Source organism: Gekko japonicus, unplaced genomic scaffold, assembly GCF_001447785.1.
Source record: "Gekko japonicus isolate JY-2015 unplaced genomic scaffold, Gekko_japonicus_V1.1 scaffold4089, whole genome shotgun sequence".
Classification (NCBI taxonomy): Eukaryota; Metazoa; Chordata; class Lepidosauria; order Squamata; family Gekkonidae; genus Gekko; species Gekko japonicus.
The window spans coordinates 63058-82084 of record NW_015169911.1 but is presented as its reverse complement, the minus strand read 5'-3'; the positions used below and the strand labels follow the sequence as shown (position 1 = coordinate 82084).

Here is a 19027-nt window from a genome sequence, read left to right as displayed (position 1 = left end):
GATGTGATAATCTGTATTTGGCATACAACAGTTTATTGTCACTGATTTGTCTTTGTATCTATGTTAACTTTTCAATAAAAACCTAAAAAAAGAAACTGGAGGGTCAGCCTTGCTCCAAGCCAATAGTTTACCTGCCTGGTGTGAGAGGAGGCATGACCTGACCACTTTGGATGACTTCCCCCACTGAAGAAGAGCCTTTCTGAATCCGAGGCTCAGTCAGGCAACACTTCCATATTTCTCCCCTCAGCCAAGGAGGGAGAATGTGCCTCCATTCAGGCTGCCACACAGCCAAAGCCCTTGAAAAGAGCCCATGAATCCGAGGCTCTGTCACACCACACCTCACAAGGGAGGGTGCCTTCATTCAGGCTGGCAGGCAGACAAAGCCTTTGAAAATAGCTTTTTTGAGTCCAGCTCTATCAAATCATGCCTTCAGGGGAAATGGATAAGCATAAGGAACACAGATCCATCAGTGGCTGTTGGCCACAAGGTACAGATGGATCAAAATTACGTTTAAGTCAGTTTTGGTGACTGGGACCCTGGAGAAGGCCCTTGAAGAGCTACAAAAACAGTACTCTTAAGCAATATTTTTATTAATGGCCCTGGTGTGAGAGTTGGAGGTGGCCTTTTAAAGTCACCAAAAAGAATGGCAGGAGGGTCTCTCCAGAGAAGGAGGCTCCAGAGAACTCATAGAGAAGGGCTGCTTGGCCAGCATCGAAAAAGGCCACTCGTCCCCCAGTGTAGTTCAGGCACACTCGGATCCTCTTGAGCTCTCCACTCATAGTCAGGGAGGTATGACTGCCTTTTACAGTAGCCCTGTAGAGGCCCTTCCACTTCCCCACAGCCCACATCCCTCCCTCAGTACTAAAGGTAAGTTTTCCCTTTCTCCCCATGGACTTTCTGGCCACCCCCACCATCCATTCTTCCTCACTTCCCACACAGACTTCCCAGAAATGGCAGCCTGCTGTGAATCCCTCAAGGCCCAGGACTGCACCATATGAGTCAAATCTCTCAGGATTGCTGGGCAGAGCTTGAGCTTTGTCTCCTTGTCTCACACTTTTCTTATCCTCAGACAGGATGAGTGTGGGATAGGCCGTATCTGGATCCAGCATCACATTTGCTGCTGTTGGGGGGAGATGAGGAGAGAGAAGAGAAACAGATTCAGCAGGGAGACAATTGGATGATTTGTTTGACATACCCACGTAACACTATGGTTAGCATCCCCCCCCATAGTCTAGGATAGGCCGTATCTGGAGAAGCAGATTCAGCTGGGAGACAAATGGTAGAGTTGTTTGACACACCCACGTAACACTATGGTTAGCATCCCCCCCCATAGTCTAGGATAGGCCGTATCTGGAGAAGCAGATTCAGCTGGGAGACAAATGGTAGAGTTGTTTGACACACCCACGTAACACTATGGTTAGCATCCCCCCCCCCCCATAGTCTAGGATAGGCCGTATCTGGATCCAGCATCACATTTGCTGCTGTTGGGGGGAGATGAGGAGAGAGAAGAGAAACAGATTCAGCAGGGAGACAATTGGATGAGTTGTTTGGCACACCCACCTAACTCTAAGGTTAGCATCCCATCTATATCTGTTCCCTGTGAATCTCCTTGGCTGTTAGGACATTTATCTCACTTTGGCTTCTTCTGTTTCCCCTTTTCCTCAATTTAGTTTTTGCCACAGGTACTCCTTCCTTCCCCTGTCCTATTTAATGAATTCAGTCCCACCCTAAAGTCAGAACAGACTCCCTGGACTTGAAGACAGCAGCATCCCAAGTGACTACAGCCTGTCCCCCACATCCTCTATGAAAGAAGTACCCCGAGAAGCAGGATTATATATTTCATCCAACGTTATAAAGAAAAAAAATCATATGTGAAAGAGCACTTACACAAACACCCTGACCACACAAAAATGAGTAGATGCACAGAACGGATTGAACTAAGTGGATCTTAGACCTGATCCTAGATATGTCTCAAGCAGTGTTCCCTCTAAGTTGAGTTAGTGTGAGCTACCTCACAGTTGTTTAGGCTCCGGCTCACACATTTTTGTCTTAGCTCAGGAAGGATGGCTCGAGAGCAAACTAATTTATGCAGTAGCCAAATCACTCACTCACAACTTTAATGCCAGGAGCTCACAATGGAGAATTTTTGCTCACAAGACTCCACAGCTTAGAGGGAGCATTGGTCTCAAGAATGACATTTCTGCTAAAATTATTAGGATTTCCAGAGCTACTTTCAAGATTAGCATCTTTGTCTTTGGCCAGAATTTCTTAATCTCTGATTGAACAGGGAGCAGGCCTGAAATCTCAGCAAAAGAAGAAGAAAAAGAGGTTGGATTTATACCCCGCCCTTCAGTACCCGAAGGAGTCTCAGAATGGCTTACAGTCTCGTTTCGCTTCCCCTTCCCACAACAGACACCCTGCGAAGTAGGTGGGGCTATGAGAACTCATTCGAGAACTGCTCTTGAGAGAACAGCTCTGACAGAGCCATGACCAAACCAAGGTCACACCAGCAGCTGCATGTGGAGGAGTGGGGAATCAAACCTGGTTCTCCCAGGTTAGAGTCCACGCTCCTACCCATTACACCAAAGTTAGCAGCAGGTTGACAAAGGACTCACAAATATATCCTCTGCTAAACTCTGAACCAGCCTTTAATTATTACTTTCAAAATAAACCAAAATCCCTCCTTTCCTGTCATTCCAGGTGTCTCCCTTAAGCAAAATCTAAAACACCCCCATAATATTTTCTGTGCTTCACAGTGTAGGTACCTTGGAGGGATGGAAGAACAGTGTGATTTACATTCCCTGGAAACTTAACGTGAACCAAATATCTGTGACTTCTAGTGAGAAGCAAGTGCTTCAGGACCAAGCTACAAATGTCAGGACAGAAAGAAATAGTTCTTTCCACAGAGTGATTAAAATGTGAATTTTGCTGCCAGAGGGTGTTGTAATGGCTACAAGCACAGATGGCTTTAAAAGGAGGATTCGTCCAGGATAGACCTCTCAGTGGCTACTAGCCATAGTGACTAAAGAGAACCTGCGTGTTCAGAGGCAGTAAAACTCTAAAAATATCAGTGCCAGGAGGCAACATCAGGGGAAGGCCACAGCCTCTATGCCCTGTTGTTTGCCCTCCAGAGTAATTCACTGGCTGCTGTGACAGACAGGATGCTGGATTAGATGGGCCACTGGTCTAATTCAGCAAGCCTCTTTTTATGTTTTTGTGAGATGAAAGGACACAGTTCACCCCCTCAGAGTTCACCTTCTCTGCCATCCTGAGAAACCCTGTCAGGCCTCCTCAGAACAAAGCATTGAGGGTCTGGCTACAGCAGGGAGGGTGCAATTTTGGGGGACAAAACAAGAAGGCCCAGGTAAACTTGATCACTGGAGAAGAATCAAGTACAGGAACACAAAAGCTTTTTAATTTAGAAATAGTTGACTTGTACATAAAGTGTACCTTTCTGCAGGTCAAGTCCAGAATCCAGAGTGTCTGAGGAAGGAAGAGCAATAAAAAGTAAGTAGCTGACCCTTGTGCATATCATACATTTTTGCAACAAAAATATCAGTTAACATTTCCCCCCAGTTTCGACTGAAAGGTTAAGGAGAAGCAGCTTCTAGGGAGATTCCTCCCCCAGATTTTACTTCTGTGCAAATATTAAGATTGGTTCCATTTAATGTGAGTTCATTTTTCATTCCTAATTATGGCCGCTGTTGGACTGAGAAAATAAATGGAAAATGTATCTGTGACGTCCTCCTTATTAGGGAGGTCTGGTTTCCCTTTAAAAGTGTTCTTTATTTTGTTCTACTAGGGTATATCCGGCTGCCACCAGGAAATTTAAGGCTTTCCAAACCTTTATACTTTACTGTTGCTCTTACTATCTTGGTAGACCGAGTACAAGGCTTACGAGGAACTATGTGATCCTGAGGAAGTATTCCTTTCAGAGCTTGTATACTTGAATAAAAAAGGATTTATTGAAGTAATTCATAAATAAAAGGGTAGAACAAAGTAACCAGTAGGGAGTAAATCATGAACAAATGCTTAGTGTATCACACACAATCTGCTCCCTTACTGACAGGGATCTTTCAGGTAACTCTGCAACACTTTAACTCAAGGTCATATATGTTCACTGTTTCTCTCCAGGACATACAGCCTTTCCTATAACTTGTCTTCAATTAAGCTTTCATTTAATTTTTCCTATTCTCTCAGCCTTCCTTCTGCTTCTCACTTCCCTCACACACCGAACTAACTGCTTGTCTAACTCATTCCCCACACAGAACTGCTTGTCTCTCTTTTCACACACAGAACTAACTTAACTTATCAACTGTCAACATGTAACTGTAACTCTTGACTGACATACATACTCATCCACTCATTTTCACTTCCAAAACCCCACCCCCTCTCTGTCAACCACCAATCATACCACGCTCACTTTTCTCAACCAGTCTAGTCTACTTACCACAGCCATGCAACCAAACTTTTAAAGAGACACACATACACATAAAACAAGGAATCGCCACAGTATCAAATTTGGCAAACTGACACTTCACTCTCCAAAAAGGAGACCAAGAGTAATCCTGAACATGATTATCCAAAAGTTAACTGCTTTGAGATACTTGAGAGTTGCTTCACAAAAGTATGCTAAGGCCCGCAACCCAAGGGTCCAGTCCAGATAAGCTTAGGATGCTTTCATACAGTGGTTTTGCTCCCATTTGGCAACCAGAATGGAGCAGGGAAGTTTTGAGATCTGTCCTGCTTTGCTCTGGACTGCACCAAATCCTGAGTATTTTGTCTGAACCCCTGGCTTTCATTAAAAAAAGTCTCCAGACTTCCTTGTTATGGAGATACTAAAGGGAAAGTGAACCCCTTTTTCTCTGCAATGAAATCTGCTAGAGACTTTTAATGAAAAAAATAAAAACTGGGTATTCAGAGGAACCAGGAGATCATAGCAATGTGTTATAGCAATTAGAATTTTTAAGGGATCCGGCTGCATATTTCCCCTTATATCTAGGCAATGAAAAAGGCTAGAAAGTTACTTTAAAAAAATCATCAGTCATGGAAATAGATGTTTATAGTGTCCATCCGCAATAATGATTAGTCAATTAGCAATTAGAGAAATCCTCCCTGGGGGAGGGACCTGCAGTAATATGTGGACAAGAAAACTGCTGTCTGGAGATGAAATATTTTCTCATATGTGGTGGACATGAACAAAGCAAGACAATATTGGACAAAGGTCCACAAAGAGATACAAAGGTATTAATATTTAACTGTGATGGACCCAAAAACTATATTATTAAATATCTTACCAAGCAACATCACAAGAATCCACACTGGACTATTTAAATATATGTTAACAGCAGCAAGGGTAGTATTTGCGTCTAAATGGAAAGCTGAAAAATGTCCAGAATTGACAGACTGGAAAAACAAATTGACTGAGTATGCGACAATGGCAAAACTAACATCCTATCGCCACAACAGACTCAGGCCCCGGTCACACGGAGCAGTAGCCACGCTAGAGGGACGGAAGATAGGTGGATTTTCCGGGTGCGATCTCACCGGCACATCTGGGAAGCATCATGCTCCCGTGGCGCAACCGAGGCTTCCTGTCGAAGACGCACAGTAAAAAACTAGTACCTCGGAGGTACTAGTTTCCTGAAACCGCGGGCCAAGGGCGGGCGTCTGATCGCATTTCTGGAGGTGGTTCCGGCGGCCACCCATGTCCCCTCGGAAAAAGGGTTTTTTTTTCAAAGTCTCCACAGATGCGCACACGCACCCAAGGGAGCATGCGCACATTTGATTTTTTTTAAAAACAACCAACCCGTTTGCCCCGCGCCCCGCTTCTTTGCCGCGCTGCAGGACTGTGGAGTGATCGGCACCTCCACCCTACCACGGGACCTCGATTGGTAGGTCTGCTCGAGCAACCGCGCGGTTTTTAGCCCTGTGGCTAACAGCCATGTTTTCCCCCCGCATTTTCCTGCCCGTGTGACCGGGACCTCAATTTAGAATTTCAAGAAAAATTGAAGTATGTTTTTGTTCATGAAAGAGGGTTGTTTATGTGTAAATGTAGCAATGTTTTGTATACATACTTTGTCTTGTTTTCTTTTGTTAGTATAAAATTTAAAAATGAGCACCAAAAAAAGAGAAGAAAACTGCTTATCTGGGTGCTCTGGGTTCACAGGGTTTATGAAGGCATCAACGGAGAACTGTTGCTAGGGGAAGCAGCCCCCGACTCGCTGGGCAGGTAAAACGACTGTGGGGAGAAGAGCAAAACTGGAGACTGGAGAGCAAGAGGATAGAAGGGGGCCCAATTTAAGGGTTCTTTTCCAGATTAGAGAAGGGAAGGAAGGAAGGCATCACTGCACGTCTCATCCAGAAGTTCGACCAGAATACTCAGCCCTCCCTTAGTTCAAATTCAATACAAGAATTTATTTATTTTATATAACATTTCTACACTGCCTCTACAGGAAACTGCTCAAGGCTCAAAAACATTTGCAGACCAACTTGAGAGCTGTTACTACCAGAAGTAAATGACATGCTACATTTTTCTCCCAACATTTTTCAAGACAAACAAGGTAGCGAAGATGGGGTTCCTAGTGGCCTTCCAGCCAGGTATTGGCCGTATGCAGACATGTTTAGCTTCAGAAACAGAATGTTTGGCCTTCCCGTGCAGAGTTACACCCTTCGAAGTCCAATTATTTCAATGACTCAGAAGGTGTCCCTCTGCTTAAGAGAGCACTGCCAGCCCCCCCCTTGAGACCATCCTGTGGACTCCACTAGGACCCACTCAGTCCAAGGGGCCAGTTGTGAGAGGTCCAATGTGGCCACGGGCATAGATGGGATCAGGAGGGTGTCTCCATTAAGTGAGGATGTCCTGAAGGGTCCGATCCCTCCCCTCTCTTCCATTTTGGAGGCTCATTCTGTCCCGACCTCTCTATCCAACAGTGCACGGACACATAAATGACCAGAGATCAAAATGCAAACCATTGTAAGAAAATACAGAGAAGACAATGGTATGCTAAGGCCGCAGAAGGAATTTTGATCAGAAAACATTCCATGGTGAACTCAAATGGCCTCTGGAATTGGCACACAAATTTCCTGTCCGCCTGGCCCTGCGTATGATACAAGGGACCCAGAATGTTCCATATTCAGATCTGGCCTCACCTCATGACCTCTCTGGTAAAAAGGTAAAGGTTCCCTTGCTCGAAAGCCAGTCGAATCCGACTCTAGGGTCGTGGTGCTCATCTCCGTTTCAAAGCCAAAGAGCCAGTGCTGTCTGAAGACATTTCCGTGGTCATGTGGCCGGCATGACTAAACACCAAGGCGCACGGAATGCTGTTACCTTCCCACCGAAGTGGTACCTATTTATCTACTTGCAATTTCTTGCTTTCAAACTGCTAGGTTGGCAGGAGCTGGAACTAGAGACAGCTCACTCCGTCATGCGGTGCACTCAGGTCTCAAACTGCTGAACTACCGACCTTCCACAGCCGGCAGTTCAGCGTCTTAACCACTTGAGCCACCGCAGCTCTCTGGAGCTGTTCTTTATTACCTTTCCACTGCTTCATGACAACGTCCAGTGAGTGATTGATGTCACAGAAGTCCCAGATCCTCCACTTCAATGTCAGAGGAAAAGTCACTGGATTTTCAAATGTCTTCTTTTCTTCATACCTGGAGACAAACCATGTTAAGCCACCGCCTATCCAATCCAGAATTCCTAGTAGTAGAGCAATGAAAAAAAGGCAGGAATAACCAGAAGGCCTAACTGGCGGATGCTGAAAGCTCCTCAGAGGAAGGCCAAGATAAAAATGTGACAGATAGAAAACATGTCAACTTGCTCGTTTTCTATCCACTGGCCTGTATGTATTCACAATTTGCCATTTACAAACGGATGGAAATCTGCAATCTTAGTCATAGCCAATGCTCCCTCTAGGCTGGGGAGTCTTGTGAGCAAAAAATCTACTTTGTGAGCTACTGGCTTTAAAGTTGTGAGCGAGCCATTTGGCTACTGCATGAATTAGTTTGCTCTGGAGCCATCCTTCCTGAGCTAAGACAAAAATGTGTGAGCCGGAGGCTAAAACACTGTGAGCTAGGTCACACTAACTCAGCTTAGAGGGAACATTGGTCATATCTGTCACGGTCCTGGGCCTGAAGGGCCACTTTCTTCACATGCTACCCAGATCCATCCCAGCATCAGGAGGGTCATGAGACAGAGGGATCCACTTACCTCTGCAAGGTGCTTTGGGCATCCTAAAGAAGGGAAAAGAAGAAAAGTCAACAAGTGCCATGGGCCAAATTGGGAAGACACCCCCACCCCCTCAGATCCTGGAGGGCCATGCATTCTAGCTCCTTTTATTGTGTGTCCAACTCAAGGACGGGGGCTGGATCTTTATCATAAAGCAGGAGAACTTCTTCATGAGGGAATGACATTAGCAGCCACAGTGAAGCCATTTCAGAGGACAGCTGGGTGATCTGTTGCAGAAGAGCTTGCGTGCAGCTCGCATTTCTGGTTGTTCTGAAGAGCTACCCATGAAATCTCAAATTAATTGCATCAGTTGCTCAAACATACAAATACATATACAAAAACACACAAACTTCGAAGATTCCTCCATCCACCGTCTTCTCCTGTAGCTCCCTAACAACTCAACTAAGAGCCACCCCTTCTTCTCCACTACCACCACTAGTGCCATCCCAGAGCTTCCCCTGGACCTCTGGTCAGTCACAAACTGTTTAAAATGGTGCCACATTCCCTACTGAACAAGAGAAGCACCAACAAAGGGTACTTCAATGCCTTTCTGGAACAGAGGCATCAGCGAACTCCACCCTCCCCAGTCCCCACACCACCAACATTATGAGTTACAGCCTCTTGATTCTCAGCTGAGCAAAGGAGGGCTCTATAGCAGGGGTGTCAACGGTGTGGCCTGCAGGCCGCATCTGGCCCGCACAGAGCTCAAAAACGGCCCCCAAGCAACTTCCTTCTCCTGCTTCCTTTCCCAGGGCTGCTGCTACAGCTGCACCCTAGCTTGCTTTCCCCCCAGCTCTCTCAGTGGCTCTTTGCTTTCTGCTTCTTGCCCCCCTCCCTCTCTCACACAAACACACACAGAGATAGTGCCTCATGGCTGTTTTGTGCCAGAGAGATAAAAGGACAACCCCCACCACCACCAGATTGCCTCTGCTTTCTTTGCCAGGCCCGCTCCTCCTCTTTTTTGGGGGGGGGGGGAAGAGAGAGAAAACAAAATTGGATTCCCAGCTTTAAGACCAACAATGTTTTATTCCAGATATAAGCCTTTGTGTGCAAGCACACTTCTTTGGAGAGATGGAGGGAGGGAGGGTACATTATGGAAATTATTCTGGCTTATTCTGAAAAGTTGTTGGGTTTTTTAAAAAAATGATTGGATTTCTCTGTTTCTATCTGGATTTATTTTCTTTCAAAAAGACCCCGATTAGGAATTAGAAAACTTGGATTAGTCCTTGGAGAGTGGAATGATTTCAGATGCCAAATGATAATAGCACACATTGGTAATGAAACAAGAAAACTAGGTCTCAATCCAGTCCAGAAGGATATAATTCAGCAGTCTCTCTTTCTAATCTCCCTTTGAAATTCCTTTGTAAGATCACTGCTACTCTTAGGTCAGAAACAGAATGTTGTGGTTTCTAATGTCAGACTTATGTCCATTTATTCTTTGCATCCTCCTGGACTGAATCCTCCTGGAGTAAACGGAGACCCAGGTTTCTTGTCTCATTACCAATGCTGATATCTCCACACCTACTTCCCCTCTGCATATCACATCTAATCCAATCATGCCTGCTATTGCCATTTGGCATCTGAAATCATCTTTATAAAGTTTATATCTCTGGTACCTTGTGTTACATTTTATAGCATGCGTGGCCTGGCCCAACAAAGTGACATTTATGTCACATCCGGGCCTCATAACAAATGAGTTCAACACCTCTGCTCTAAAGAAAAGCAGAAGCCAAGAAAGGGTCTGGAGCCAACCTTTTCCCCAAGGGGACCCTGCCTGTTCCTGCCACCCCCTCACCTGCAGGAGTTCATTGGCTGACTGCTGACACTTCTCCTCCATCTCCCGGATGAGGCTTTCCATAGAGGAGTGTTCCTCAGAGAGTTCGGCCAGGTGCTGGTCCCTTTTCTTTGCCACCTCCTCCTCCACCTCTTCCATCTGGGCCAGCAAACATTTCTCCTGTTCCTCCAGAAATGTGTGCAGTTGCCTGAACTTGGTTAATGTCTTTTGCTTCTCTCCTTTGGTTTGCTTCTGAGATGGGAAAATAAGAAAAGCAGACCAGTGTTAGGAACACAGCTGGCCTCTGCAGTGGGAAAGGGCACTTCAGTTAACTCCTATCAGAAGGGTACTTATGCTTTTCACAGGGAACAAAATTAACATGGGGAAGAGAAAGGAAAGAGAAGGATTCCTAAGGACTCATCCTTAAGACCCAATGAACACATGGATCTCACTCAAACTTCTGGAGGGGTTATATCAGCCACAGAGGATTAAGTCTGTAGCAGAAGACCCAGAGAGTAGAAGGGGTTTCTTCAGTCCGTTTGTTTCCCCACTAAAACACTGCCCACATGCTCACCCCTCAAACTTCCCAACAAGGGATGAGATACGATGTTTGAGTGGAAATACCACTGGGGAGAAAAGAGAACATAAGAACATAAGAGACGCCAATGTTGGATCAGGCCAAAGGCCCATCCAGTCCAACACTCTGTGTCACACAGTGGCCAGAAATACCAGTGCCATCAGGAGGTCCAGCAGTGGGGCCAGGACATTAGAAGCCCTCCCACTGTTGACCCCCCCCAAGCACCAAGAAGACAGAGCATCACTTGCCCCAGAGCCCCTATCTATACCTTGTGGCTAATTAACCCGACCGCTCTGCAGTTTCATGGAGTGCCCACGAGTTCTTGTATTGTGAGAAAGGGAGAAAAGTACCTCTTTCTTTACCTGCTCTTTCCCATGCATAATCTTATAAACCTCGATCATGTCACCCCTCAGTCGTCTTTTCTCCAAGCTAAAGAGCCCTAAGCGCTTTAACCTTTCCTCATAGGGAAAGTGTTCCAACCCTTTTATCATTCGAGTTGCCCTTTTCTGCACTTTTTCCAAAGCTATAATATCCTTTTTAAGGTGTGGTGCCCAGAACTGCACACAGTATTCCAAATGAGGTCTCACCATTGATTTATATAGGGGCATTATTATATTGGCTGATCTGTTTTCAATACCCTTCCTAATAATCCCCAGCATAGCATTGGCCTTCTTTATTGCAGTCACACACTGTCTCGACATTTTCAGTGAGTTATCCACTACAACTCCAAGATCTCTCTCTTGCTCAGTCTCTGCCAGTTCAGACCCCATCAATGTGTATTTATATTTAGGATTTTTGGCTCCAATGTGCATCACCTTGCACTTGGCCACATTGAACCCCATTTGCCATGTTGACGCCCACTCGCCCATCCTTGACAGATCCCCTTGGAGTGCCTCACAATCCTCACTGGTTTTCACCACCCTGAACAACTTTGTATCATCCGCAAATTTAGCCACTTCACTGCTTACTCCCATCTCCAAATCATTAATGAACAAGTTAAAAAGCAGTGGACCAAGTACTGATCCCTGCGGTACCCCACTGCTTACCACCCTCCACTGAGAAAATTGCCCACCTACACTCACTCTCTGTTTTCTATGAACTAGCCAGTTTTTGATCCATAAAAGGACTTGTCCTTCTATCCCATGATTTTTGAGCTTACTTAGGAGCCTTTGATGAGAAACTTTATCAAAAGCTTTCTGGAAGTCAAGGTAAACAATATCTATTGGATCCCCCTTGTCCACATGTTTGTTCACCCCCTCAAAGAACACTAACAGGTTAGTGAGACAAGATCTTCCCTTACAGAAACCGTGCTGAGTCTGCCTCAATAGGTTTTGTTCATCTATGTGCCTACTAATTCTTTCCTTAATAATGGTTTCCACCAATTTACCCGGTATCGACGTCAGACTCACTGGCCTGTAATTTCCCGGATCTCCTCTGGAACCCTTTTTAAAGATGGGAGTGACATTAGCTACCTTCCAATCCTCAGGAATGGAGGCAGATTTTAAGGAAAGATTACATATCTTTGTCAGGAGATCCACAAGTTCACATTTGAATTCTTTCAGAACTCTCGGATGTATGCCATCTGGGCCTGGTGATTTATCAGTTTTTAAGTTGTCTATCAGTTTTAGGACCTCCTCTCTCGTCACCTCAATCTGACTCAGGTCTTTCAACTCCCCTCCTGAAATCAGTGGTTCTGGAGTGGGCAAGCACTTCTCAGCTTCCACAGTGAAGACAGAGGCAAAAAATGCATTTAGCTTCTCAGCCATTTCCCTATCATCCTTCAAAACTCCGAAGCCCGTTCCCCTCACTAAACTGCAGCTTCCCTAGTTGCATTTTGGGCAAGGAAAAAAAAAAACTTTAAGAGAAAAAAATCAGCATGTCACTGTACGTCAAGTACTCTCCCCCTTAGAATCAACAAACACCCTAGCTCAATTCAGGATTGGTGGGGTGTCTATCAGCATTTCCAGGAAGCCTTTCTTGGGAGGTGGGACACCCCTGACCTCTTTTCGGAGACTTCTCCTGGCTTGCAGTGTTGGTGTATGCACACAAATGGGACCTGGACACAGACGTTCATCTGCCGATGCTTCACCCCACAGCAGAGAGCACCTTGGGAAGCCAACTGATTCTGCCCCCCCAAAAAAACACCAGAGAGCAACAACAACAAAAGGTTCTAGATCCAGATGAAAAACCAGGGGCGGACTGCCCACCAGGTGGCCCTAGGCGATTGCTTAGAGTTCCAGAGAGCAGGGAGCCCCAGGGACACCAAGAGTGGGCAATTCTGGGGCACCCCCAGCCCAAGTACAACTCTGCTTAGAACTGCAATTTTAAGTTTTCCTTTGGGGGCCTGGTCTGCTGAATACTGATAATCTGTGAATGAAATGACCAAATTGGAAGGGGTGAGGCTCTCGTGTGAATGGATTTTTCTGCTGTTTGGACTTCATTTATCCCCCAAATACTAGTTCCAGAATCTCCTCACTTCCCAGCCAGGGTGACACTTACGAGCAGGTCTTGGCTTTCCTTCTCTACATCTTCTCTAGATGCTACGATTCTTTCTCTCTTCTTCTTCAGAACCTCCAGACAGCTGCTGAACTGATCCTAGGGGGACGGGGAAATGAAAACAGATTCTTTTTCCATTTTAGAAGTTTACTATTAAAATACACGAGAAGCAAAACTGTCATTAAGGGACAAACTCAATATAACTGCCCCATGTCCGTTAACAGGATCTTCAACATTTCCCAAATGCTAAACACAGCTCGCTTTCTCAGGGGAATGGTGTACCACTTCAATGCAGAAATATTCCCAGTGGCCAAACTGCTTCCTCAGGGAAAACTGACTCCATGATTTGCACACCATTCCACCCCTGCCACAGGAAGGTTTTGCATTAACAAAATATTATACATAGTCAGTATATCACTATGCTGTGTTAACACCACATAAATATACTGTGGCGTCCTCTTATTTGGGAGGACTGGTTTTCACTTTATATGTGTTCTTTGCTTTTGTAAACTGGGTATTTTCTGCTGCCACCAGGAATTTAAGGACTTCCAAACCTTCTCTCCTTTGCTGTTGGTAATGTGGCCCAGATTCTGGGCTTTTCAGGGATCTATGTGGTCCTGAGGAAAGATAGAACTGAATTCTGGGATAAACTTGAAAAAAAGATGATTTACTGAAATAAGAACAAAATATGAGGTTGGTCATTCTGTAACTGTTTGGGAATAAGGGACTTGTAGATATGTCTGTCAAAAGTATCACACACATTGCCTTTTTTTCTTTTTCTTCTTCTTTTGACACTCAGATCCAACACTAACAGGAACCATTCTTTCCTATAGGCAGCCACACAGGCTAAGCTTTTGGTAATTTTAACTTCCTTCCAGATCTTTAGAGTCTCACTTGGAAGGCATATATACTGTACTCTTTAAGATCCCACACAGAACTTTCAGAATCCTCACTGACTGAACTCACTGACTGACTCTCATTCAAAACTCCAACTGAATTGCTTCAAGACACACGCACTCTCATTCCAAACAACCCCCTCCCACACTCTGCCATCCACCAATCACATCACACTTGTCTCTCTCAATCACTCTACTAACATTGCACTCCAACCAAACATTTAAAGGAACACACACACAGTAAAACAAGGAATCATTACATATACCCTGTAGTGACAATTCTTTAAAAAGCAGCTAAAAGCTCACCGGGGAGGGGGGGCACGCTTGGGAGAATGCCCGGTGGGAGGGTAAATGGCACTGGATTGGGGTGGGTGGGTGGGTGGAAATGCATACTTTCTGGTCCACCCTTTCCCAAATCCTCTTTGATTATCTTCCAAGAAAGACCATATCAAAGAAGGGAAAGCTCTGTGTGGGAGCAACCACAGCTGCGGGAAGGAGGGGATTCCTTCCTTCCACAATGCAGCGAAAGGGCCGTGGCTGTGACAGAGCATCTGCTTGGCAAACAAAAGGTCCTGAGTTCAATGCCCGGCATTTACAGTAGAAATGAATAGGTAGCCGTTGATGTGAAAAGACCTTCCTCTGAGTCCCTGGAGAGCCACTGCCAGTCATAGTGAACCTGGACAGACCAAGGGTCTGTCTCAGAATAAGGCCACTTCATGCATAGCTCTCCCACCCCCAACCCCCAATGCTGTGTTCTTCTGATTTAAACTGCTACCTCACAGCTGCTGTGTGCAGGGGGGGGGGGACTAACACAGACAGGAACTAAATCTGCACAAAGTCTCCCCCAGCCAGGAGGCAAACAGACACTCAAGGACAGCAACTGAAATTGGGAAAGCAGTATTGTTGGGGAACTTCTCAATAAAGGAGGGGGTGACAGGGTTATCCGCGAACCCCCTTGAGTTCCCAGACCCAAGTTCCAATTTGGTGGGTGTGGCTGCATGGGCACTTCCTTGCCGGAGAGAGAGAGAGTCACAGACTGAAGTGTCATTCTTAGTTCAGTTTATTATGTTCCAAGTAGATATCAGATAGAATGCAGAAATACAGAAACCCACAGTGTACACCAAAATAAATAAGGAATGTATTCCAGCTACATATCAAGGTCCTTCGCATTGATAAGCCACCCCGACTACTAGTAAAACAGAGGTATATATCTTTCTTGGACCTATAGCTGCTAACGTACCTACTGATGCTCCTACTGAGCAGGACTACCTTGTATGTGACACAGGCCAAACTAGAACTGACCCAATGAACCAACCCGAATCCCTCCCCTTCTTTCTAACTCTGGGTTCAGGAAAGTCAAGTAAAGTCAGGGAAATCTAGGGTGACTCAGAGTGTCCAGGAAGCTAGTTTCAGATACCCTATCTATATAGAATTTGACAGTGTATAAACATTACAAAAGGCAAAAGTCATGCAAGGCAAAGATCATGTACAGTGTTATCTGTACCAGAAGGCCACAGAACCAGCAAATTCTGCAGCCTCCTGGGAAATAGAAACAAAGATTCAACCATAGAAGCTAATTTCTCTCTCTCTCTCTCTCTCTCTTTCTGTGTGTGTGTGTGTGTGTAAACTGGGTTTGACATACCTCTCTTTTTTTGTGTGGTTAGGTATGAAGTAGTTTTAAATCTCTTGTTTCTTTTTCTCAGTCAAAGTATCTATCACTGCCACCAGGAATTTAATTCCAGTCTTTAATTAACCTTTCCCACAGTATTGTGCCCAAGCTCCAAGGCTCCTTCGTTGGACTATGTGGTTCTGAGGATAAGAGTCTGGGGTAACAATTAACAAGATAAAACTTTATTGGTAAAAGAAGCGTATTGGTTACAAGATATTTTGTTAAGTTGCTTAGTAGAATCTTAGGTCTCTGTCAGCTTTTCCCCTCACACTCTTATATACTCTGACAATATTAGAATTTGCCTAAATTGCCCCCTTGAGTATATGTTCTTCCTCTTTTAGAGTCTTAAGGCCTTTCACAGCACCTCTATATGATTCTATTTGGAAGACTGTTTCTCTGACTTTGAAGATTGACCACAACTGACAGCTACTGACTGCTGACTTCATACTTCAGACTCAAAAACTGAACTCTCTGCCTTCTCTCTCCACACACACACACACACACACTTCCTAGCTCGTCCCACACACACTCAGTCACCAACCAATCACCTCATTCACTCATCTCCCTCTTTCAGCCAACTTGTTCTTCTGATACTTACCAACCATTTTAAAGGAACATACACTTATAACTTGAAATCATTACACTGGGAGTCAGGCGGTTGCCCCCTCCTAGCTCAGCCCTGCCACAGGCTGATCAGATGTTCACACAGCCAGAGAGGAAGGGAGTCCATCTCCCCACATCACCCCACTTTAGCCTCAGCAGGGGGGAAGGAGACAATGCCCAAGGGAGCCACCTAGCCGGGAAGGAGGCAGCAGAGAGACCAAGGAGAAGGGGCTCTTCCTCAGCATCCTCCACATTGTTGACTTCCTACCTTGTACTCTTGGGAGGCCTCCTCAAGAGGAAGAGTTTCGTGATTTCTGTGCTCCTTGGATCGGTCACAGACCACACAGATGAGGGCTTCGTCGTCCTTGCAGAAGAGCTTCAGGGGCTCCTGGTGCTTCTGGCAAACTCCCCCTTTTCGTACTGCCACGACTGCCTGATGCCCAAAACAAAAAAAGAGGATTCATTTCCCCTCCCGAGAACTGTACCTCCTCTTGTAATTACTGGATATAATTACTGCCTTGTTCAGTTTTTCAAAAGAGCTGGATGTGTAACCAAGTGTTCTCTGTGGGTTTGCCCTCTGTTGGAGTTGGGGGGTGGTGTTTTGTCTGTGTGAGGGACTGAAGAAGAAAGGGAGTTCTGAGCAGGACTTCATTGTGACTTTTGTGGGCCCCCTAGACACTTTTGCCTTCGTGGGCCCTGCCCCCTTCCTCCATTAAAAATATTTTAAAATTAAATTTTACGACTGTATTGGTATAAAGGTAAACATAATCCAGCCTGGATTATATGCATTTTATATTTGTAGTCCTAGTATGCATTAGGCTTGCCAAATGTCCCAGGCGTGGCTAAACCCCACTGCCCTGCCGTTCATCAGCTGGCCGGCGAAGGGGACTTATCCCGCAAATGACCCAGGCCCTACTGAGGTCGCTGCAATGTCTCTACCACAGAGTTTTTGCCCAAATGTAAGAGCAAGAAGTCTGTGCACGCTCTCAGCCAGTGCTGCACCAGTTGTCCTGGCTGCCAATTGAATACCAGATTTGATTCGAGGTTATGGATTTAACCTTCAAAGCCCTATGTGGCCAGGGACTGGCATATCTATGGGACCCTCTCTCCCCATATGTGCCCTTGCACTCCATAGACCAACATCTCTTGATAGACCCCAGCCTGAAAGACGTTTGCTTAGCCTCAACCAGGGCCAGGGCCTTTTCTGCCCTTGGTTTTGGGCCCGGTTCTTTTCAAACTCCTTGACCCTCCCCACAACAGGCACCCTGTGAGGTAGGTGGGGCTGAGAGAGCTCTGACAGAAACTGCTGTTTTTCAAGAACAGCTCTTATCAGAACTATGGCTTACCCAAGGTCATCCAGCAGGTGCAAGTGGAGGAGTGGGGAATCAAACCGGTTCTCCCAGATTAGAGTCCGCACACTTAACCACTACACCAAACTGGCTCCTGGAGTAGCTATTCAACAAGATCTGAATACTCTGGAGAAGTGGGCAGTTGCAAACAGGATGCAATTCAACAACGATAAATGCACAGTATTACAACTAGGCCACAAAGATGTCAAGCACAAATACTGGATGGGGGATACATTTCTGGGGAGCAGTGTATGCGAAACATATCTTGGGGTAAGAGTGGAATGTAAATTAAATATGAGCAGCCAGTGTGATGCAGTGGCAAAAAAGGCAAATTCAGTCTTGGGTTGTATTAAAAGGGCCATACCATCAAAATCGCAGGAGGTCATAGCCCCTCTGTATACTGCCTTGGTCAGGCCACACCTTGAGTACTGTGTGCAGTTCTGGAGGTCTCACTTCAAAAAGGATGGGGAGAAAATTGAGAGGGTGCAGAAGAGAGCGACAAGGATGATCAGGGGTCTGGAGACTGAGCCCTATGAGGAAAGGCTAAGGGCCTTGGGAATGTTGTTTGGAGAAAAGGAGATTGAGGGGAAACATGATTGCTGTCTTTAAATATTTAAAGGGATATCATCTTGAGGAGGGCAAGGAGCTGTTCCAGTTGCAGCAGAAGATAGGACCCAAAGCAACGGGCTTAAATGACATGCAGAAAGGTATCAGCTGGATATTAGGAAAAACCTTTTCACGGTCAGAGTGGTTCAAAGGTGGAATCAGCTGCCTAGGGAGGTGGTTAGCTCCCCTTCACTGACAGCTTTCAAGAAGAGGCTGGACGAATCTTTGTCAGAGATGCTTTGGGCTGGTCCTGCATTGGGCAGGGGGCTGGACTAGATGGTCTGTATGGCCCCTTCCAACTCTATGATTACCTGCTCATTTTAAACTTGTCTTAGTTTCTATATTTAATGCTTCTGGGATAGGGCAGGATATAAATAAAATAAATAAATAAAAACTGTGCCGAGGCTAAGTGGGCCTTCTATCTGCCATCATTCAGTTGGTGCCTGTGGCTGAGACCATACTGGCCATACAATTTACAGCCACTAACCCTCTCACTATAGTACAAAATAACAGTGCATATATCAAAGTGTTCTCTGTTTTGATTATCTATATAACTAATACCGAAAGGCGCCCACTGCGTGCGGATACCTAAATCTGCACATCGGGGGCACCTGGGGGGGAGGGAGATTTTCGTGCACACTTGGGGCAGTCCCCAGGTGTGCACAAAAATCTAAAAACCCGAAAAAATATCAGGTGGATACTTAAATCCCCCCAAAAGTGACAGAGCGTCCCCTGCGCATGCGCTGGGAACGCTCTGCGAACTCCCTGACCGCCGCCTGGGGGGGGCCTTCGCTTCGGAGCGGGGGGGGGGAAGAGCAGCTTCGGAG

General features: G+C 45.7%; 1 protein-coding gene across 1 annotated transcript in view; it reads right to left on the bottom strand.

Moving 5' to 3' along the window:
* Positions 1-19027, bottom strand: part of LOC107115749 (tripartite motif-containing protein 7-like) — a 21552-nt gene continuing 2525 nt past the window's right edge. The window contains exons 3-9 of the mRNA XM_015417512.1: positions 16514-16678; positions 13081-13176; positions 10026-10256; positions 8213-8235; positions 7538-7656; positions 3451-3483; positions 1-1120 (exon numbers count right to left, since the gene is read on the bottom strand). Coding sequence (XP_015272998.1) covers positions 591-1120; positions 3451-3483; positions 7538-7656; positions 8213-8235; positions 10026-10256; positions 13081-13176; positions 16514-16678 — 1197 coding nt within the window. The 3' untranslated portion in view covers positions 1-590. The remainder of the gene's footprint in view (positions 1121-3450; positions 3484-7537; positions 7657-8212; positions 8236-10025; positions 10257-13080; positions 13177-16513; positions 16679-19027) is intronic.